The sequence below is a fragment of the Drosophila novamexicana genome, unplaced genomic scaffold (assembly GCF_003285875.2).
Source record: "Drosophila novamexicana strain 15010-1031.04,08,12 unplaced genomic scaffold, DnovRS2.1 tig00000644-arrow-pilon, whole genome shotgun sequence".
NCBI lineage: Eukaryota > Metazoa > Arthropoda > Insecta > Diptera > Drosophilidae > Drosophila > Drosophila novamexicana.
In genome coordinates, this window is record NW_020824814.1 from 660932 (window position 1) to 680938 (window position 20007).

General features: G+C 41.6%; 1 protein-coding gene across 1 annotated transcript in view; it reads left to right on the forward strand.

Moving 5' to 3' along the window:
- The first annotated feature begins 5800 nt into the window (after window positions 1-5800).
- The window catches only part of LOC115762654 (DNA-binding protein D-ETS-3), a 30858-nt gene continuing 16651 nt past the window's right edge, over window positions 5801-20007 (forward strand). Inside the window, exons 1-6 of the mRNA XM_030704960.1 lie at window positions 5801-6033; window positions 6100-6491; window positions 10450-10581; window positions 14036-14047; window positions 17444-17467; window positions 19059-19067. Of these exons, the coding sequence (XP_030560820.1) occupies window positions 5801-6033; window positions 6100-6491; window positions 10450-10581; window positions 14036-14047; window positions 17444-17467; window positions 19059-19067 (802 nt within the window). The remainder of the gene's footprint in view (window positions 6034-6099; window positions 6492-10449; window positions 10582-14035; window positions 14048-17443; window positions 17468-19058; window positions 19068-20007) is intronic.

The window sequence follows — 20007 nt, forward strand, 5'->3', positions numbered from 1 at the left end:
ATTTTCACGGGGCTTGGCTTTTTCTTCATGGTTTTCCCCCTAGATTAATCGGGCATTTAAATCTGACAACAAAATTTTTGGTCGAATTTCATGTCAAAATCTTAGCCCTAGTTTTGGGCATAAGCCTAGGTTTTGACATAGACATGGGTCGAAATTTCCCATTCACATAACTCGGTCAAAACTCAACCGATTTTCACGGAGCTTGGCTTTTTCTTCATGGTTTTCCCCCTAGATTAATCGGGCATTTAAATCTGACAACAAAATTTTTGGTCGAATTTCATGTCAAAATCTGAGCCCTAGTTTTGGGTATAAGCCTAGTTTTTGACATAGACATGGGTCGAAATTTCCCATTCACATAACTCGGTCAAAACTCAACCGATTTTCACGGGGCTTGGCTTTTTCTTCATGGTTTTTCCCCTAGATTAATCGGGCATTTAAATCTGACAACAACATTTTTGGTCGAATTTCATGTCAAAATCTTAGCCCTAGCTTTGGACATAGACATGGGTCGAAATTTCCCATTCACATAACTCGGTCAAAACTCAACCGATTTTCACGGAGCTTGGCTTTTTCTTCATGGTTTTCCCCCTAGATTAATCGGGCATTTAAATCTGACAACAAAATTTTTGGTCGAATTTCATGTCAAAATCTGAGCCCTAGTTTTGGGTATAAGCCTAGTTTTTGACATAGACATGGGTCGAAATTTCCCATTCACATAACTCGGTCAAAACTCAACCGATTTTCACGGGGCTTGGCTTTTTCTTCATGGTTTTCCCCCTAGATTAATCGGGCATTTAAATCTGACAACAACATTTTTGGTCGAATTTCATGTCAAAATCTTAGCCCTAGCTTTGGACATAGACATGGGACGAAATTTCCCATTCACATAACTCGGTCAAAACTCAACCGATTTTCACGGGGCTTGGCTTTTTCTTCATGGTTTTCCCCCTAGATTAATCGGGCATTTAAATCTGACAACAAAATTTTTGGTCGAATTTCATGTCAAAATCTGAGCCCTAGTTTTGGGTATAAGCCTAGTTTTTGACATAGACATGGGTCGAAATTTCCCATTCACATAACTCGGTCAAAACTCAACCGATTTTCACGGGGCTTGGCTTTTTCTTCATGGTTTTCCCCCTAGATTAATCGGGCATTTAAATCTGACAACAAAATTTTTGGTCGAATTTCATGTCAAAATCTTAGCCCTAGTTTTGGGCATAAGCCTAGTTTTTGACATAGACATGGGTCGAAATTTCCCATTCACATAACTCGGTCAAAACTCAACCGATTTTCACGGGGCTTGGCTTTTTCTTCATGGTTTTCCCCCTAGATTAATCGGGCATTTAAATCTGACAACAAAATTTTTGGTCGAATTTCATGTCAAAATCTGAGCCCTAGTTTTGGGTATAAGCCTAGTTTTTGACATAGACATGGGTCGAAATTTCCCATTCACATAACTCGGTCAAAACTCAACTGATTTTCACGGGGCTTGGCTTTTTCTTCATGGTTTTCCCCCTAGATTAATCGGGCATTTAAATCTGACAACAAAATTGTTGGTCGAATTTCATGTCAAAATCTTAGCCCTAGTTTTTGACATAGACATGGGTCGAAATTTCCCATTCACATAACTCGGTCAAAACTCAACCGATTTTCACGGGGCTTGGCTTTTTCTTCATGGTTTTCCCCCTAGATTAATCGGGCATTTAAATCTGACAACAAAATTTTTGGTCGAATTTCATGTCAAACTCTTAGCCCTAGTTTTGGGCATAGACCTAGTTTTGGACATAGACATGGGTCGAAATTTCCCATTCACATAACTCGGTCAAAACTCAACTGATTTTCACGGGGCTTGGCTTTTTCTTCATGGTTTTCCCCCTAGATTAATCGGGCATTTAAATCTGACAACAAAATTTTTGGTCGAATTTCATGTCAAAATCTTAGCCCTAGTTTTGGACATAGACATGGGTCGAAATTTCACATTCACATAACTCGGTCAAAACTCAACCGATTTTCACGGGGCTTAGTTTTTTCTTCATGGTTTGGCCCTAAGAATAATTTGGCATTTAAATCTGGGAACATAATTTTTAGTCGAAATTCATCCAAGTCTGGGCACCCCCAAATATCCTATGCAGACCAAATATCCCATATAGACATTGATAAAAATTTCCCACCCCCATAACTCGGTGAAAACTCAACAGATTTTCACGAGGTTTAGTTTTTTCTTCATGGTTTGGCATCTAGAATAATTTGACATTTAACTCTGAGAACGTAATTTTTGGTCGAAATTCATGTAAAATTGTACCCTCCGAAATCCCATGTGGACATGGGTCGAAATTTCCCACGGCCATAACTCGGTGAAAACTCAACTGACTTTCACGAGGTTTAGTTTTTTCTTCATGGTCAGGCTTCTAGAATAATTCGACATTTAAATCTGGAAACTTATTTTTTTGTCAAAATTCATGTAAGCTTGGTACTTTGAAATATCCTATATAGACCAAATGTACCGTATGCTGATTTGTCAAATTTCCCCAACCTTTTAATTCAGTCAAATCTTAACCGATTTTCACAAGCTTTGACTTTTTGTTAATGTTTTCACCTCTTTATCAATTTGGCATCAAAATCTCACAACATAATTATTTGGTCCACTATCCCATATAGTTGAAATTTCCCACTCCCTGTAGATAATAAAAAAAATAGAAAGATGTTTCAAATTTCAGCTCAACGTCAATAAAAAAGCCGCCGGCTTTGCTCAGCTGCACACTGCTGACATTTACAAAATCACGAATGTAAGTGCGTGTTAAATGACCACGCCCCCAAACGAGAGAAAAATAAAAGACCATTAACCAGAGCTGATAGGTAAATCTTACAAACCATTAAAGTGCCTGAGACGGCGCGTGTCTCCCCATCCTGTTAATTAAAATGCTGCGCGCGGGTATTATGTCATTAGCTCTATATGCAAAATATCGCAATGTCTGTCTGTGTGTGTGTGTGTGTGTGTGCGTTTAGCATATGTATGCGTATGCTCGTCAAATCTTTTTTTTGATACAGCCCAGCATAGCCACGCGTCGCACGGCAGCCCGGCATCCCGACATCCTGGCATCCTGCGCGTATTTCCGGTGTGCGCGCGCGGCCTCTCGAACGAGAAGCGAGAAATGTGATAACTTCAAAATGGCTGCGTGCTCGTCCTTCGGCGTGTCCTTGTGCTTCTGCCTAACTGCTTGGGGCCCAGGTCTACGCAATTTGCTTGCAAACACAATATGATAAATAATAATAAACAAGGCGTGTGCAAGGCCCATTTATAATGTCAGTCTCTCTAATGTCTGATGACGTTGCAGATAGCCAAATGCCGACGAGGTTGTTGTTCTTGTTGTTGTAGTTGTTGCTGCCACGCTTTAAGCTGCCACAAAGTGCGTTCGAAATTTAAGGCATCTTAAATCATGTTGTCAGAAAGGGTTTAGGGCAAAAAGTGCTTAGGCTGTCAGAGTTTTATGCCAATATGTATGACAGTCAGCAGCAGATATCTGCCACCCCATTAGGCATATATTCTCTTGATCAATAGCTGGAGCTGGAGCCATGTCCGTCCGTCTGTCCTTTCGTCCGTCTGTCTGTCTGTGTGAATGAGCTAGAGATATACTCCTTTACCATATATCGATATCTCTCTATATTAACGATATCTGCTTTCAGTTTCATACTATCGATAAATATCGATAATGTAAGTGCTAGATATTTCTTGAAAAAAAAATTGTTCTGCATATTCACGAAAATCATATCCATATTATGCATTATTTCAGCTCAAGGCTAAGCTCACGCTGTTCCCGAGAAAACTTCAATCCCATCTTGACATTCTTAATATCTTCTCTTATTTTCATACTATCGATAATTATCGATTTGGTATAATATGAACATATCAGCTTAAGGCTAAGCTCCCGCTGTTACCCATAAAACTGAAAATTTAAAATCCATATTCTACTTTATCACAACTGGATATTCTTAAAATCTTCTCTTATTTGTGTACCATCGATAATTATCGATTTGGAGACATACGATTTGTTGAGCATATCTTATCTCTGGATAGAAACTTGGTCTGTTTATTTCCGAATATGTTATTTTAATAATGAATATTTCTCAAGCTGTTCCCCACAAATTCAAATCAACGCATTTTATGTATGTCAAGTCTTAGGCTTGGGTATTTATGATATTTCATGCCATATTAAAGCCCTGAAAATTTCATAAAAATCGGACTCTTAAAAGCCGAAATATTCCATACATAGTCTAAGGCTAGGTTCTAAAGCTGAGACAAGAAGAAGAAGCTTGCATGCAGGGTGTGTGTGACTTGGCTTTTGCAGGGTATCTGCTAGTCGGACACACCCGTTTACTCGCTCCCTTACTTGTTACTGTTGCTGTGGCATAAATTTCGCTGGCATAAATCAAAATTCAGCAACTTCCGATGAAGGCAGAGTGCAAAAATTTGCATGGCACACACAACACACACACAACACACACACATACACACTGGCACACACTCATAGCAAACAATAGCTGCATTAGAAATGCACGCTCAAATGGCCGCCGCCCACGCATAACGCTCATACGCAGCGTTGGCCCCGCACCATAAATAACCCCGAGGCAGATAATTATGCATATATCTTTCGGGGCCCCAGAGCACAACAGCTAAAACACTAATTATGTTGGCTAGTGTAACCAGTTTGTGAGCGTGGCAATTGGAGCGCCAATTTTGCGAAATATTTTAAAATTGCCGTCATTAATTGCAGGCCATTCGCTGTGATTTATGTGCCCTATCACATGTAAATTCAGGCAAAATATATTCCCCTTAAATCAAATTTGAGCATTATTTCTTTAACCTTTCAGACTATTTGCGACTCGAATGTTTCTATACAAAACATTTATTATTTCAAATAATTATTATTTGAATTAGAAATCAATAATTGAAACAAGTAAGAGGTTCTAGTCGGGAGCTCCCGACTAGGCGATACCCTGAACCCTCTTCTTCCAACATCAAATGCATATATATATATTCTATTTTAGAAGCTATATGTCAAGTTTGGTGACTCTAGCTCTTATTATTTACCAACATTGCCCAAAAAACTGGATATCGATATCGATTGCTTGGAAACGGAGTAAGTTATCGATTATCGGTAACAAACTCGATCTCCGGGAACTAGGAGCATCTACATCTAAAATTTCAAGTCTCTAGCTCTTGTAGGTTCTGAGATCCTTGCGTTCATACATACGGACGGACGGACGGACGGACGGACATGGCTAGATCGACTCGGCTATTGATGCTGATCAAGAATATATATACTTTATGGGGTCGGAGAAGCTTCCTTCTGCCTGTTACATACATTTGGATTTTGCACAAATACAATATACCCTTATACCCATTTTGAACGGGTTCAGAGTATAAAAAAACGAAGAGCAAAATCATCGTAGTATGAAATAAAATAGAAAGAGTTAATAATAGTTATCTTTGAAATGCAGAAGATTAAGAGAATATATATTTGCATAACTCTCTAAACACACTGTTCGAAATATCGACCGATTGTTTCTATATAAGATTTCTATAGTCTATTTTAATTTTTAATAAACTGGTTCCTGGCAAAACCTATGTTAAAAGGAACTTGTCGCACCTATTGATCTGCTTAAAGCATTTGGAACTGGAGCAACGCAATAAGATATTAAAAAAGGATTCTCTATTTCGATTCTCATCTGTATTTGCAGAGTCAAGTGGAATCCATTGCTTAACCAAAACGTAGCCGTTGACGCTTCGGAGGGACGCGCCATGTACGAGAATTCGTGTTCGTATCAGACGGCGCTGGACTTGAAGCGCGTGTCGCCGCCGACGCTGGCCCAGGTGAAAACGGAGGACTGTCTGACGTTGGGCCAATGCTCGCCGGACTGGACCTCGTACCGGTTCCATCAGTCCACATTCGAGCAGCTGAAGCAGAGCGTCGAGAAGGCCAAGGCGGCGCTGCAGGATCGCAGCAGTTTCTTTGGCGCCAGCAGCGCCTTCAGGTGAGTCGCCCAGGTGAGTGCCGCTGCCTCTCTCAGCTTCTAATGCCATTCGGTTGTGCTTTGCAGCGACATCTACTCCAGCCAGCGGCTGACCGACACGCTGGACACACTGCCCGCCATGCAGAATGGCACGGGCGCCGGTAATTGCCTCGGCCTCACGCACAATGCGGGCGCCGGCGTGGGCGTTGGAGTGGGCGTCGGAGTGGGCGTGGGCGTGCTCAATTATAACACGGTGAGCAGCAGCAGCGCCGGCGTCCTGGGCGGCAGCGTGCAGCGGCATCGCCTGGACACACTGCAGCCGCCATCGGGCTGCTCGCCCGCCGGCACACAGCACGGCGTCATCACGTCCAGCGCGGGCCATGTGCCGGCTGCCTCGTTGGATGCGGTCAGCTCGCCCTCGGTGCTGCCGTCGCTATCAGCGTCCACCACCTCGCACGTGGAGCACAAAGTTCGAACAGGTAGGAAGAAGTGACCAAAGATAGATGTGAATCTATTTGAGCTGACAAGGGAAGTCATCTGAACTCTTTAAATATGTTTATAAATATGTTCATATGTGCAGCTGGATTAGAACTGAAACGGTTCGAACCCGGAAGAATAATTTGATTTTAAACATAAACCAAACCTTGAATCAACCCAGTTGACCACACAAAAAAAGTCCTATCAAAACCTGAACCGAACCGTATTTTTAGGTGCACGAACCGAACCTGAAGCCGGAAAACTAGTTCAAAATATTAGCCGAATAAGCGCCTCTGCTTCGACCTTGTCTTTGTCATTTCAGCACTGGAATGTCTGGTTGTTGCCTGAAAGAAGGGAGCTGGTTCGACGCTTAAATCGAACCATCGAATCAAGGTATTTCCAACCGTGAGCCGAAGGCAGTTTGATGCGTAAACTGATTCGGAGTTAAACAGATCTAATCCTAGGCTCGTGAACCCGTTCACCTTGAGTCACAGGCCTGGTTCGAAGCGTAAGCCGAGTCAGCAGCCCTGTTTTTGAAAAATTCCAACCCTGAACCGGAACCGATTCAAATTCCCGACCACATTTCTAATATATCCAACTCTGATTGAAACAAATCTATTCTCAGTTTCGATATCCTGGCTGTTCAGCTAAACTGTCTGATTTGTTTGGTTTTATCCGTGAACCGAACCACATTTTGTTAGCTTGCAGCCCTAGATTTGAAATGTTTAATGGCAACCCCGTCCGTTCGTATATTTTGCAATCAAATATTCCATTTTAGCAGCTTGTTTAGCTGCTTTTTAGCCGTAGAGCAACCCACTGACCTTCTCGCCGTGGGTCTAACACAAATGTCAGCGAAATGGCGGAAAAACAAATCCTGCGCTTCCGGCACAGCTAAAGCCAGAACAACAACAACAACAACTAAAAAAAAACGAAGAGAAAACAATTGTTGTTTCTTTTACAAAAGTGGCAAATTTCGCGTTTATTTATTTAAACACATCCAAGCAGCATATGTTGACCATTGGCCGTTGGCCGCCCACAAAAGGCAACGCCGAAAAATGTTCGCGTCCAAAGTCCGTTACATTTTATGGGCCAAAAAATGTGGCAAAAAACCGCTAGCTGGACATAATTTTTCTTGTTCTTGTTGTTGTTGTTGTTATGGCCCAAAAAATAAAATAAAAGAAATTATAAAAAAAGCCAAATTGAATTATCCATATAAACGTCAAGGTCTTGCTTGCAGTTGCCTCCCTCCACTTGTTTATCAATTTAAGCCGGCGCAACGGATGTGGCTTATAATGTGGCCAGAAAAGGGGCGGCGGGTGCTCCGTGTGTATGTGTGTGTGTGTGCGTGTGTGTGCTTGGATAGAAACATCAAAAATGCACTGTCCACACAATAGCATCGCGTGCCTGGCGAGAATTTGTTATGCCGCCTCCGTCATGTTGTGTCCACTTATATCTATAAGAAATTCTTTCATGTACCCTGTACTCTTTGAAAAGGTCTAAAGCGGGTAGTTTGTTTTTGTGACTATGTGTGTAAGAAGCAGAGAAGAAGAGTCCATCTGTCCGTCTGCCTGTCTGTCCGTGTCTCTGTCCGTCCGTCATTCTGCCTTTCCGTCCATCTGTGCGAGTTCGTTCAGATCGGAGACTACAAAGGATACAGAGTCACAATTTAAAGTCTTCTATACAAAATCTAGAATAAGGTATCATTCGTTTTTCGATATTTCCAATAATTTTCATAATGTTGATAAACATCGAGTTAAATGGACTTTAAGCACCGAAGTTATGCAGGAAAGCATTCCCATTGCTTAGGGATATGTGGGGGTGCTTTTTTTTCCTACAATATTTGGATACAGGGTATCTCCTAGTCAGTCACCCACTTTTCCCTGGTTTTTTTTGGACTTTTTAATCGTCTTGGCTTTGTGGCCTGTTTTGGTAAGCCGGAATTCAATATGACAAGCAAGCGAGTCCTTCCTTGACTGGCTTTAGGGTGGCCCAAAATGGCCGCCAGCTGAAGCCAACTCAAACCCAGCCTCAAAGCGCTCAAGCAAATATGAAATGAATCCTTTTAAGCTGTCTCTCGACGGCAGTCCACCTCTCTCCCACTCCCACTCTCTGTCTCCCTCTCTCCCTCTCTAGCTGTCTTTATGAACTTTGCTGCTGTCAACTGCTGCCTTCTGCTCTGCTGCCATCGCATAAAAGAACTTTGTCATGCGTAACTCATTATTTTTGCTGAAAAACGTTTGGCTCACAAAGCACATAAAAGATAATTACGCTCCCCATCATTTGGTATACTACATATAACGTATATCGTATTGTCCTTCTACTGAGGCAGCCCCACATTGGAAAACCAGCTAAGAACGCGAACAAGAAACGGCTTACTGAACAATTCCTTGTCAATATTTCTTTTGCCTATTGTAGGCAAAATGTTGTAAAGTATTCTAACTTTACGTTCAGTCAGTCAGCTATATAGACGGTACTTTCCGCTACAAATTCGAACTATCATAACTTGGCCAAAACTGAACCGATTTTTATACTAGATGGTTCTATATTCTTGGCTCTAGATTGCTTCTGCATGAAAATCAAGGCATATTGGAATATTTAATTTTATTTTGATTTTCTTTTAAATTATTACGTGTCACGTCCTCCCCTCCTCCTCCTCCCCTCCTCCTCCCCTCCTAACTAATTTTCTGTCGTGGAATCTTTAAATGTTATTCTTAATCGATTCTGCTTGTAAAACCGGGTTAAGAAATGCTAGCTTGGAAATGATTTTGAGAGTGTCTTAATTTCAATCCAAAGCCACGCACAAAATGCCTAAAATTTGCTTAAAAAAATGCCCAGTGTTGGGAAGCTTGAAGTTTAGTACAGATATTAACTAGGCCTCTATTAAAATTCAAGCTTCCAAAACTTGCCCAACACATAACCGCATTTTGACAAATGAGCGCATTTTTGTCATGGTTTGTATCCAAAATGTATTCTATACAATTTTAGGAGTATTTTTTTTTTTTGTGAAAATATCTTGTATGGCAAATTTGATTATTCTTACCCCTTATTCATATTCAGAATTATTTCTGGTCGATTGTGCGCTTTAAAGTTGTGTGTGTTATAAATTATTGTGAGCCGCTTCAAATTTCTTGAGAGAAATTTGTCAAAATTGACAAAAACTATGACATAGTATCCGAACTCTTTGGTCTACAAACTTTCCTAACTCTGTCAAAAGCAAAGCGATTTGCATGAGCGCGGCAATTTTGTTTAAAGTTCGAGCTCCAATTAGTGTGTACTTTAGGCTCTCAATTGGGATCAATTAGTTCTTGAGAAGAGCTATACTATTCTTCGTTAAGGTTCAAGCTTGCCAACTTTAGACTCTCCTCAGCTTTGCTTAACCCAAGGTTATTTGCGTTTCATATTTGACTGTCTTTGGGATCTACAAGTATGACACAGTCACGTTCCCAGGCACTCAACTCAAGCTAATTTCAGACTCGTCCTTATGACTATTATCGGACATGGACATCAAGCTGTACATTGACATTTCAATTGAAAGCGTTGCGAATTTCGCCGGCTCGCTTATTGTTGTTTACATCAAACAAAGATTTACGGCAATTAAACACGGCTACGGCTGCTGCTGGTCTAATGTCTGAAGTGACAACCCTCGCGATTATATCCTTTGCGGTTCACAGGATCTGTCTGTATCTGGGGGTGGCTGCCGAGCGGCGTTGCGTGTCAGGCGAGCGTCATGGTTGGGCGGCGGCACCAGCCACGACCAACCATAATTTGGGCAATAAATAAACGGGCCAGTTACGTTTATCTATGTTGAGATTTATGACTGGGCCTCCTCTGCGCTCCGCTCTGTGGTCTGCGCCATGCCGAATGGCGAAGCGTGTCGCGCTGAGTGTGCAAATTTGTGCTGCCTAGCAATTAAAATTTGTTTGTTTGTTTCTCTATTTTCTCCTTTTTTTTGTTGTGCAGAGAAATCCACGCTGGATTGCGCCACAACGTCCTCGCATGCCGCCGTCGCCTCGTCCTCCACGGCAGCCGCGTCCGCGTCCAGCAGCGAGCTGGGCAGGCACAGCGTCGGCAAAAGCAACGCCAGCAGCAGCAGCAACGGCCACAATAATGCCAGCAATTCACTCTGTAAGTATCACTTTTTACTTAAAGTTATATCAACTATGTCTTTTTACCGGAATACTCGACAAATCGCTTATCAAGCGCGTGAGCTTAGCCTTGACAGCTTTCAGTCTGGACAAGAACCGGCGACAAAAGCAGCGCAGTTGCCCTCCACTCGCCAACAGAGGGCGCTGCTGCGGCCAAGTTGTTAGCCGCTCTTATGTTCATGTTAAAATTATGTTCATGTCAAAGGCAACATATATTTTAACATGTTGTTTGCTTAAATTCTTTCTGTTATATTTTTTACTAGGTAAAAAATGATAAAAGTTCCACGTGTTAGAATATCGCTCATGACATATAATTGTACATTAGCCTATTAATCTCAGTAACATTTGGCTAATATCTTAATGTATATCCCTTAGAATGTAGAAAGCAAATAATCTAGCATTAACTAACAGTGTTGCCACCTTGCTTATATAATTGTACTTGAATTTAATGTTAATGTGAATTAACTGAGATATTGGGGAAATATTTTAATGTGTATCACTCGATAGAACTTAAAAACCCAATAATTTAGCTTTAACGTACAGTGTTGCCACCTTGTTTATATCCTGAAATGACATTTAATTGTTAAATTGAACTTAATGTTCGTGTGAACTACCTGTAGCATTTGAGGGAAAAGCTAAATGTCTCAATTGCGAGCACCACTTGACTTTGATGCCTAGAATCTAATCTAATCTGGCACTCCGAAAGATGCGCCCCTCAGCAGGACACAACAGTGGGAAATTTGGGCAAACAAACGATGAGCTGATGTCCTTGCCACTGTAAACATACAGAACGCAACAGTCACAACAATTGTGATTGCAGCTAGCGTTGCCAGCCGTTGATAATTTGACTCTTAAGTGCTCTTCAGAGATAATCCTATTAAGCGTGTGGCTCGCACAGTCACACGGACGGCACAGTCACCGTCGCAGAGTGCAACCCCCTCTTGCCAGACACAATGAGGCTAATCGACAGATCATAAAATGATCAAAATGTTATGTGAAGCGCATTACGACGCACGCGTCGCTGACAGGGCCTAACCCTGACGGGGAGGGGGCGAGAGTGTAAATTATTGAAGGGTAGCTGGTAGCTGGTTTCAGAGTGTGAGACACACTTTAGGCACGGACAATTGAACGTCGGCATTTTCTGTTTTTATTTTCGGTTTAGATAGAGTTAACAAGATGTGATTATTTGTAGTACGCGGGATTACAGCTTAATTAATTTAAATATTTATGGCACTGAGAAAAGAAACATTATTCGAGGGTTGAATTGGCAAAGATGTTGAAGTAAGCTGTCCAGGCCCATGTTAAGATTCTTGATTAATCAATTTAAATATTAATTGCACTGACAAAAACCTATATAATTATCATTCTATATAATTAGAGGATTGACTTGGCAAAGCTGTTGAAGTCCCCGCAAGGCCCGTGTTTAGATTCGATATATTATAAATTATAGATTATGTTTGTATAATTATTATACTCTGTTCACACTAGCACAGAGAGTATATTGGCTTTGTGCAATGCGAAATTATTTATTTTTCCAGATCACAGTTTGAAATTCACTACAGTTTTACAGTCTGGGATCCTCGTGTGAGGCTCATGCCATACTCCAGTAAACTTCTGAAGATGAATATTCCTTCCTTGATTAATACTTGATGTAATATTTATTCGTAACGCGTCAAATCAACTCTTCTATGTTGACTTATCAATTAAACGTGTCTGTCAATACTATACATATCCATAATTAAACAATTTCATCGCTAAAATGTTGCCTTGCCTCGGGTCCTCTGTCATGCTTACAAGAAGCTTTACGGATTATTCTTTTCAGAGTCTTCTCTTGCTCGTTTAAAGTCTTCTATTCTGAACTATTAAGCAATTAGATAGTCTTAGCCTTAAGTCTGAGTAGCAGCCTATATAGTCTAGTGCTTAGTCTAAGTTAACATATAAAAAATCTTTTGCAGTTCCGGTTAAGACAAATAAAAGACGGGAATTTCCGATTCAAACAGTTTAAGTGCCTGTTCCCATAAGTTTTATCCAATATTTGCTCATCTATTGATGCTACTTGCCTTATATTTGAGAGCGCCAATTAAATATTTGACAGTGGAACCATTCAAGAATTAAACGAATTTAAAAACTCTCAACTATAATTATAAAAGGTTGTAAAATATAAAATGATTTAATTAAAATTAAATGAAATTTTCAAATGTACAAACATTTGCCTATCGCGCGGCGCATCTCTCATCAAGTTTTGCAGCATAATCTGATAATCTGTGAACGGCATTAGACCCCATCCTGGACGCCCAGCGGGTGTTTAACTTCTGACACACCCACACACACAGAGAGAGAGAGAGAGGGAGGGTACGCCCACATTGTGCCAGTGTTGCACGTTTTACACTTCCCGTCCCCTGCCCTCCTGCCAGCCCCCTGGCCCTGCTGTGCGGGGGCGCCGTATGTTTTGCTCACTTCAAATTTAATTTCTGATTTCATTTGCGCACAGTTTGTATTTCATTTTTTTTTTTGCTGCTGCTGTCGTAATTGTTTCAGGCTGTGAAAATAAATTGAAAATTGTGCTGTGCCAACTGGCGCACGTTGGCAACACTGGCTCGGCTGCTTCTTCTTCGCTTTGCGCCGCGTCCTTTTTGACAGCTTCGCGCACTGACGCGCTGCGCCTTCAATTTATGCGCTCATCTTTTTTAAATGCTTAAAAAATGAAATCATTTTTTCTTTCTTTTTTTTTTGGTCAAAATTACATATGAGCATGACTTGGCCTGGTTCACAAAAGTTCAAGCGCTTGAGCAACTTTTTCCCATGCTTTCTATTGATGTCCAAATATTTTTATTCATGGCCCTTTTCGCGGTTCACTTAACTCCCAGCATAGTCATTATGGCAACCCCCTGAGATTTGTGCACGAGTTGCTCATAAATCAATTCATTGTTGTTATTGTTATTGCCCAACCCTCCCCCCTCTAGAAAAGGCCGCCCCCCCTCCTGCTCGATAATAATGCTGATGACGGCAACAAGCTGGAAAATGTTGCTAATTTAGTTGTGCATTGATTTTTTGCGCGCCAATAAAAACAATTTGCCTAAGCAATAAACTAAAAACACAATTAAAAGCGAAACTTTAAAGGAAAAAAAAACTGTCAGGGAAATAGAGAGCGGGAGAGAGAGGGGGAGGGGGGAGAGAGTGGTCGGCAACAGGTCGCTTCCGTTGCGGGCCCATTGTGATTTATGCCGCTGAAAATGACCCGCTTCCGACATGAAATATCAAAAATCACGCGCACTTGCAAAGTTTAGAAACGACGACCAACAACACTGGCAACGGCGGAGACGTAGCCGGAGGCGGTGGCAGAAAACACTCTGGCAACCTTGTCGTTTGCACCTACCGCCGGAAACGCAGCGCAGCCAGAGCCGGAGGTGGCCGTGTCGAAGCGTCTCCGGTGGCCAAGCGACTGCAATTTAGTTGTCAATTGAATTTATGAGCTACGACCTCAACAATTTATTGTGTCGCACTTTTCATTTCGGTTGCTTCTTTCTAGTTCGTTTTTTTTTCACATCTCAAGCGTTGCCAGACTTGCGTAGGGTGGAGGCGGGGCGAGCGTGAGACTAAAAATTATGACCAAAAGTCAATCGGGCCAATTGACAGCGCGGCGCGAGGGTCGCACGAGTCAAACCGCGACTTTATTTATGACCCCGCCAGCCACGTGAACCTCAACCTCGGCCTCAACCCCTTGCGATCCCCTCCCCCAAATGTAGTTTGTTGTCTGTTAATTGTTTGTTTGCTGTTTGTTGTCACTTGGCCCTCGAGTCCCTTGGCGTGTGAATATGTTAGCTTTCAAAAAAAAGAAGTAAATTTCAGCATATTCGAAAACAAGTCAAACGTTGCAGTTAACCGTCGGGCAATCGGAGTCAGGAATCGCAACACGCACCACGCACCACGCACCACGCGCCGTACACCCACCCTACTTTACAGCACTTCCCCTTGCGCCGTTAGCCAACACTTTCCCAGCCGTTTCGATTGCGCAATTATTGCGCCCATTGTTTAGTTAGACACCGCGCATAAAAAGGGACACCAACAATATGCTTTCTTCTGCGTGCTCTTAATTTGTTTTTATTACAATTTTCACTTTTGATATTTGTTTTCCTTGGGAAACCTTGTCGATACATTCATCTGATAACTCAATTGTGTTGGTCAAATATATATTACGTAGTCTTCGCACTTTGGCATTTTGTTCTATGAACCAAAACAATGGGAAATACTTTGATTAGTTTTTCGAGCTGCCGTTAACCCTATCTAACTAAGTGTAGCCTAACCTAACACTACCTAACCTCACCTAACCTTATCCTTACCTTACCTAGATCCTAGATATTGTGTTTTATTCCTATCAAAATCTTCACAAATACTATATGAACTATAGTTATAAGGTATCAGGATAACTGGCCGCTATGGTCTTCATTTAAAACCCCAGACTTGAACCCGGGAATTCGAGGTTCGGGTTCCGAATCCCGGGTCTTGAGGATCATGGTTCCTCAAATCATAAATTAACTAATTCTTCCATTGAATTATGACTAATTCTTTCTTAACTATGATATAGCTATAGAAAAATAGGATATAGACCTCACCACAACTCAAGACCTTATAAAAAAACAGTATTAGAAATACTTCTTATTCTGACTCAACTGCCTCAAGTACATTTATTTTCCACTTGCCCAAGCATTGACAACAATAGAACCCATATAATGTCTAGTTTCTTTTCATACGCGTACTACCCCCCAGAATAAAACTTTACCCATTGTTGCAGGCAAATTCGGCGTTGATTTATGGAATATTTCACTTTATAGCCGTTGCCGCCCATTTGATTAACAAATTATTGAACCAGGCAAAAGTCCCAACACAATGCATTGTATTCGCATGCCCTTACATATTGCGAATCGATATACCCATGCTTAAGCGCGTCACATATCCGTTTGGGCTATCGAAAGGCCAAGCAGGCATCTTCGATTAGTAAATGTTACGGTTGCCATTTAGATACCCTGTGCTGTGAGGGATGAGAGCTGGGACTTTAAATTTGAAATTATATCAAATTGATTTCCCTATTCAGGCAACTTCCTAGATTCCATAAAATCGATATATATCGATTTGAGGTTTATTCCTTCCGATTGTATGACTGCTTTCAAATCTAAAATACAATTGTTCATTCACATTAAAAGCTTCGTGAATTTATTTAAAATGATCGATAAATGTGCTGACTTCCATTTGATCGATAAATATCGATTCGAGGCCTAGTCCGTCAGAATGTTTGCTTGAAAACTCGAAATATTAATGTTCTTTTATATACAAATTTCTTTAAATTTATTTTAAATAATCTATCACTTTTCTGACTTTCACGAAATCGATAAAAATTCTTTCCTTTTAGCAATCAGTTTTCTCATTTCTGTCGATATCGATAAATATCGGTTAAAGATGTGCTTCTTTGCCGTCTATAGCCATGTCCTTTTATTAGAAATGTTCCTTAAAATTGTTTTATATTATCGATCAGCTTCCCTGTATTTACGAAATCGATAAATATGAAGTCTGATTGCATTCATATACATATTATTCCATACGAAATTAACTTTCAAGTTATTTCAAACTATCGATCACTTTTACCTACTCCACAAAATCGATATATATTTATCGAATATGGAAGATCTCTCGCAATTGTGTCATCAATGTTCTAGGCATACATTTTCTTTTAACCGATTTGAAAATTTGCATAACAAATGTTTGCCTTTAACCAATAAGTTAGTCAATTAGGACAAACATTTTGAATTATCGATATTTTTTTATGCAATGAGTCCAAGTTAGCTTATTGTAGTCTGTGACACATCTGTAAAGCTTTTCATAACCCTCTATAATACCTATTATAACAATACGCATTTCTGGCCAGCAACAAGCAGGAGAGAAAGAACAAAAACACAACTCGCATAAAAATCTCTTGCTGCAGGCGAAATGAGCAATCCGACGGGTCGCCCGTGCAAGGCGGGCGCGGGTATTAAAGGGCCGCCAACGGGTGCCAAGTAAAGGAGCAATCACTCCAGGAGTTGTCCTGTCCAGCCCGGCCCAGCTGCAGAATGCGTCCTGTCATGCCGCTGGCAGGCAGTCGGCCAGTTGGCCACGTGCCGTCGCGTGTTATATCATTCATACGTCATTAATGGCCACGTGTGCGGGCGCAGCTCCTTGTTCTTGTTGTTGTTGCCTTTTAGCTTTTGCTTTTGCTGCTGTTGTTATTGTAGGCAGTTTGTTTTTGTTGCATAGACACAGGCGCGCGTAATATTAGCAGCATGCTTGCTCTCTTCCACACACACACGTATTCCTTCTCTCTCTCTCTCTCTCTCACACTCCCGACTTTACTTTATTGAGCTTGAGAAAACAAATCGCAGCGTTGATTGCGTTTCTTATTAACTGCAAATGTTGGTGGTTGCCCAACACTGACAATATGCTCCCTGTCAGCCCGCACTCCCCCCCTCACCAACACTCAGCACCCTCACGCTCTCTCCAACATTCGTGTCATGTTTGTCTTGACGCTTCGTTGACTTCTCTGGCTGCACACAAACAAATGGAACACGAACCTTGATGCATTGGGCCAGGGCTTGGGGTTTGTGTTTGGGCTGTGTGGGTGTGGGTGTGGGTTGCTGTCCGCGCTAAGATGACGCATTTCGCAGTACGCCTCAAGTGTGGGCGTGGCAGCGTCAGGGTCTTAGCAACCGCGGCTTAAATAGCTCGCCCCCTCCACGGAAATGCCGCATGTGGTAGGCGCAGGGGCGGGCCTGAGGGAGGGTCTAAGGAGGGTGGAGGGGGGGGTCGCATGCAAAATGGCGGAAACAGCGCCACAAAAGAAATTAATTTAAAGTTTTGCCACAAGCGTGAAAATGAAATTACATAATGAATGCAATTAAAATACCAACTAAATTTCGCACAGCCAACACACACACACACACATACAGCGCCGCGGCAACGCGGCAAACATTTGAGCCAAGTGAACTTAGTTTTCTCCCCAAGCAAACTCTGCCCTTCAGAGCCATTCGCCTTTGGCTGCCAGAAAGCCAAGAACAGTTAATTGCTATTTAGCCATTTTAGATTCCATTAGCAAGGGTTTCCACACATACACACACACACACACACGCACTTGTAGACACACATATTTAGCTACGAGGGACGCTTATTAAGTGCCATAATCAAGGCTGCAAACCAGTTTTAGACTAGAGTCTGGTTTGAGTCTGAGCTTACATTATTCTATAAACCATGAACCGAACCTTGAATCGTGGGTGAAAGGGGTACAAAAGGAAACCTAAGCCGGAAACAGAATATAAATTTAAACAAAATGGGTTTCTTGTTATATTTTAAAATATTATTGCAAAATTTGATTTATTGAAGTAGAAAACTGGAAACCGAATCTTAAGTCGAGACGTTGCTTCCAACCGTGAACTGAACCAACAAAACGTTTCTGTAAACTGTGAAGTTGCCGCGAACCGTGAACTGAACCAAAGAGAACATTTCTTCGGACATTGCAGTTAACCAATATACCACTTTTTCCCTGAGCGAAAGAGAGAGTATGTATATGTAAAGCTATGTTAAAGGAGCTGAGCAGATTTTCTTTTAGATTTTCCAAGTATAGATACTCTTGCTGAGGAAATACAATTAGCAAGCGAATTGTTTAACGTTCGCTTTGACATTCAGAAGTTACATATAATTCTGATTAGACGACGAGTCCATATTGATATATATAAATAAATATTTCTTGAAATATATACGAATACAGTTTGGAAGCAGTCTAAATTTTTCTTTGAAAACTTTAAAAATTTTGTTTAAAGGACTCAAGTATTTTTGCTTATATTAAATAAGAACTGATTGCGATATCAAATTATTGGAATTTGTCACAAAATGTATGTTTTTTTTTAATTATTAACTATTTCCACTTAAACGAGTTATTGCTCCATGTTTGCTTTACATCATAAGCTAGAGAATCGCTAAGTCTTATACTCCTGTCTTATACTCCTGTCTTATACTACAGTCCATCTGCGTTTAGGCAGGTTATGCAAGCTGTGGTTAAATTTAGTTTTCTATTAAATATCGAATTGTTAATTAGTTTGCTTTACTTCAAAAGCGACCCACGCAGCTCCGAGTGCATATGAGATTTTAAATGGCTGCCATCAAGCCAAAGTTGAAGCCGTCCTCCAGATAACTTTTATTAAATAACTGCTTGTCAAAGCAAGGCAGAGCACACACACACAAACACACAGAAACACGCATTCACACACACACACCCACGTCTTGAGTTGCCAACTTTTTGCGAAAAGCGAAATTTGTTTTTAGCGGCAAGAAAAAGTACTAAAAAAGGCTAAAAAAAAACTATAAAAAGCTATTGCTGGGCACCTGCATGTGGCTGAGCAGCTGCAATTTGTATGTTGACGCCTGTGAATTAGCCACACACACACACACACACACACACACACACACACACACACACAAACACACACATACACATAGGGCACATGGGGCTTTTATTAGCCAAAGGCTGAAATGAGTTTTGGAGTTGGGCAAATAAAAAACAATTTCAATGATCTCAAAAATTAATTAAGCCAGCCAAGTGGCAAAGTGCATGTGTGTGTGTGTGTGTGTGTGTGTGTGCATGTGTATATGTGCTTGTGTATGCGTGTGTGTCTCTGTATCTGTATCAGTTATTTTGCATAGCTTGCAGCTGACTTTAGCAGCGCGACAAGAGAAATTGCACTTGAGCAGCTTGAAGCGACGCCGACGTCGACAGCGACGCCGACAGCGGCAGTTGGCGCAGGCTTTTGCAATCAGCGCGCGCCAACAACAATTGTCGATTTGAGCCACAATTCTGGCATCGCAACAAGCAGCTTGAATGGCCATCAAGCCATTGTTTTCAGGTGTTTACCCCGTAACCCCCACACACACATACACACACACACACGACTGCCGCACCCCCCCCCCCCCCCCCCCCCCCCCCCCCGCGAACGACGAAACGGTAATATCCTTGTGTTTGGTGGAAGGAAAAAGGAAGTGGATAATACATCCGTCCTTGTTGCTTCGTGTCACCCACTAAAAAGGCAACGCCACAGCGCAGTGCAGTCGCTGCCAACGACGACGTCGCCAGCGCAACGAGTGCCTACACACACAGTGCACGAGCGAGATAGCAGCAGCACAAGCGCTGTGAGCGAGCGAGCGCGAGAGAGAGGCAGTGGCAGAGAGCGTCAAGTGTGGCTGCCTATAAGCACAGAAAATTTGAACGAAAGCTGCGGCTGGATTTCAAGTGGAAACGGTAAACTCCTACAAATAGAGAACGACAAAGGAGAGAGAGAGAGAGCGAGAGAACAAA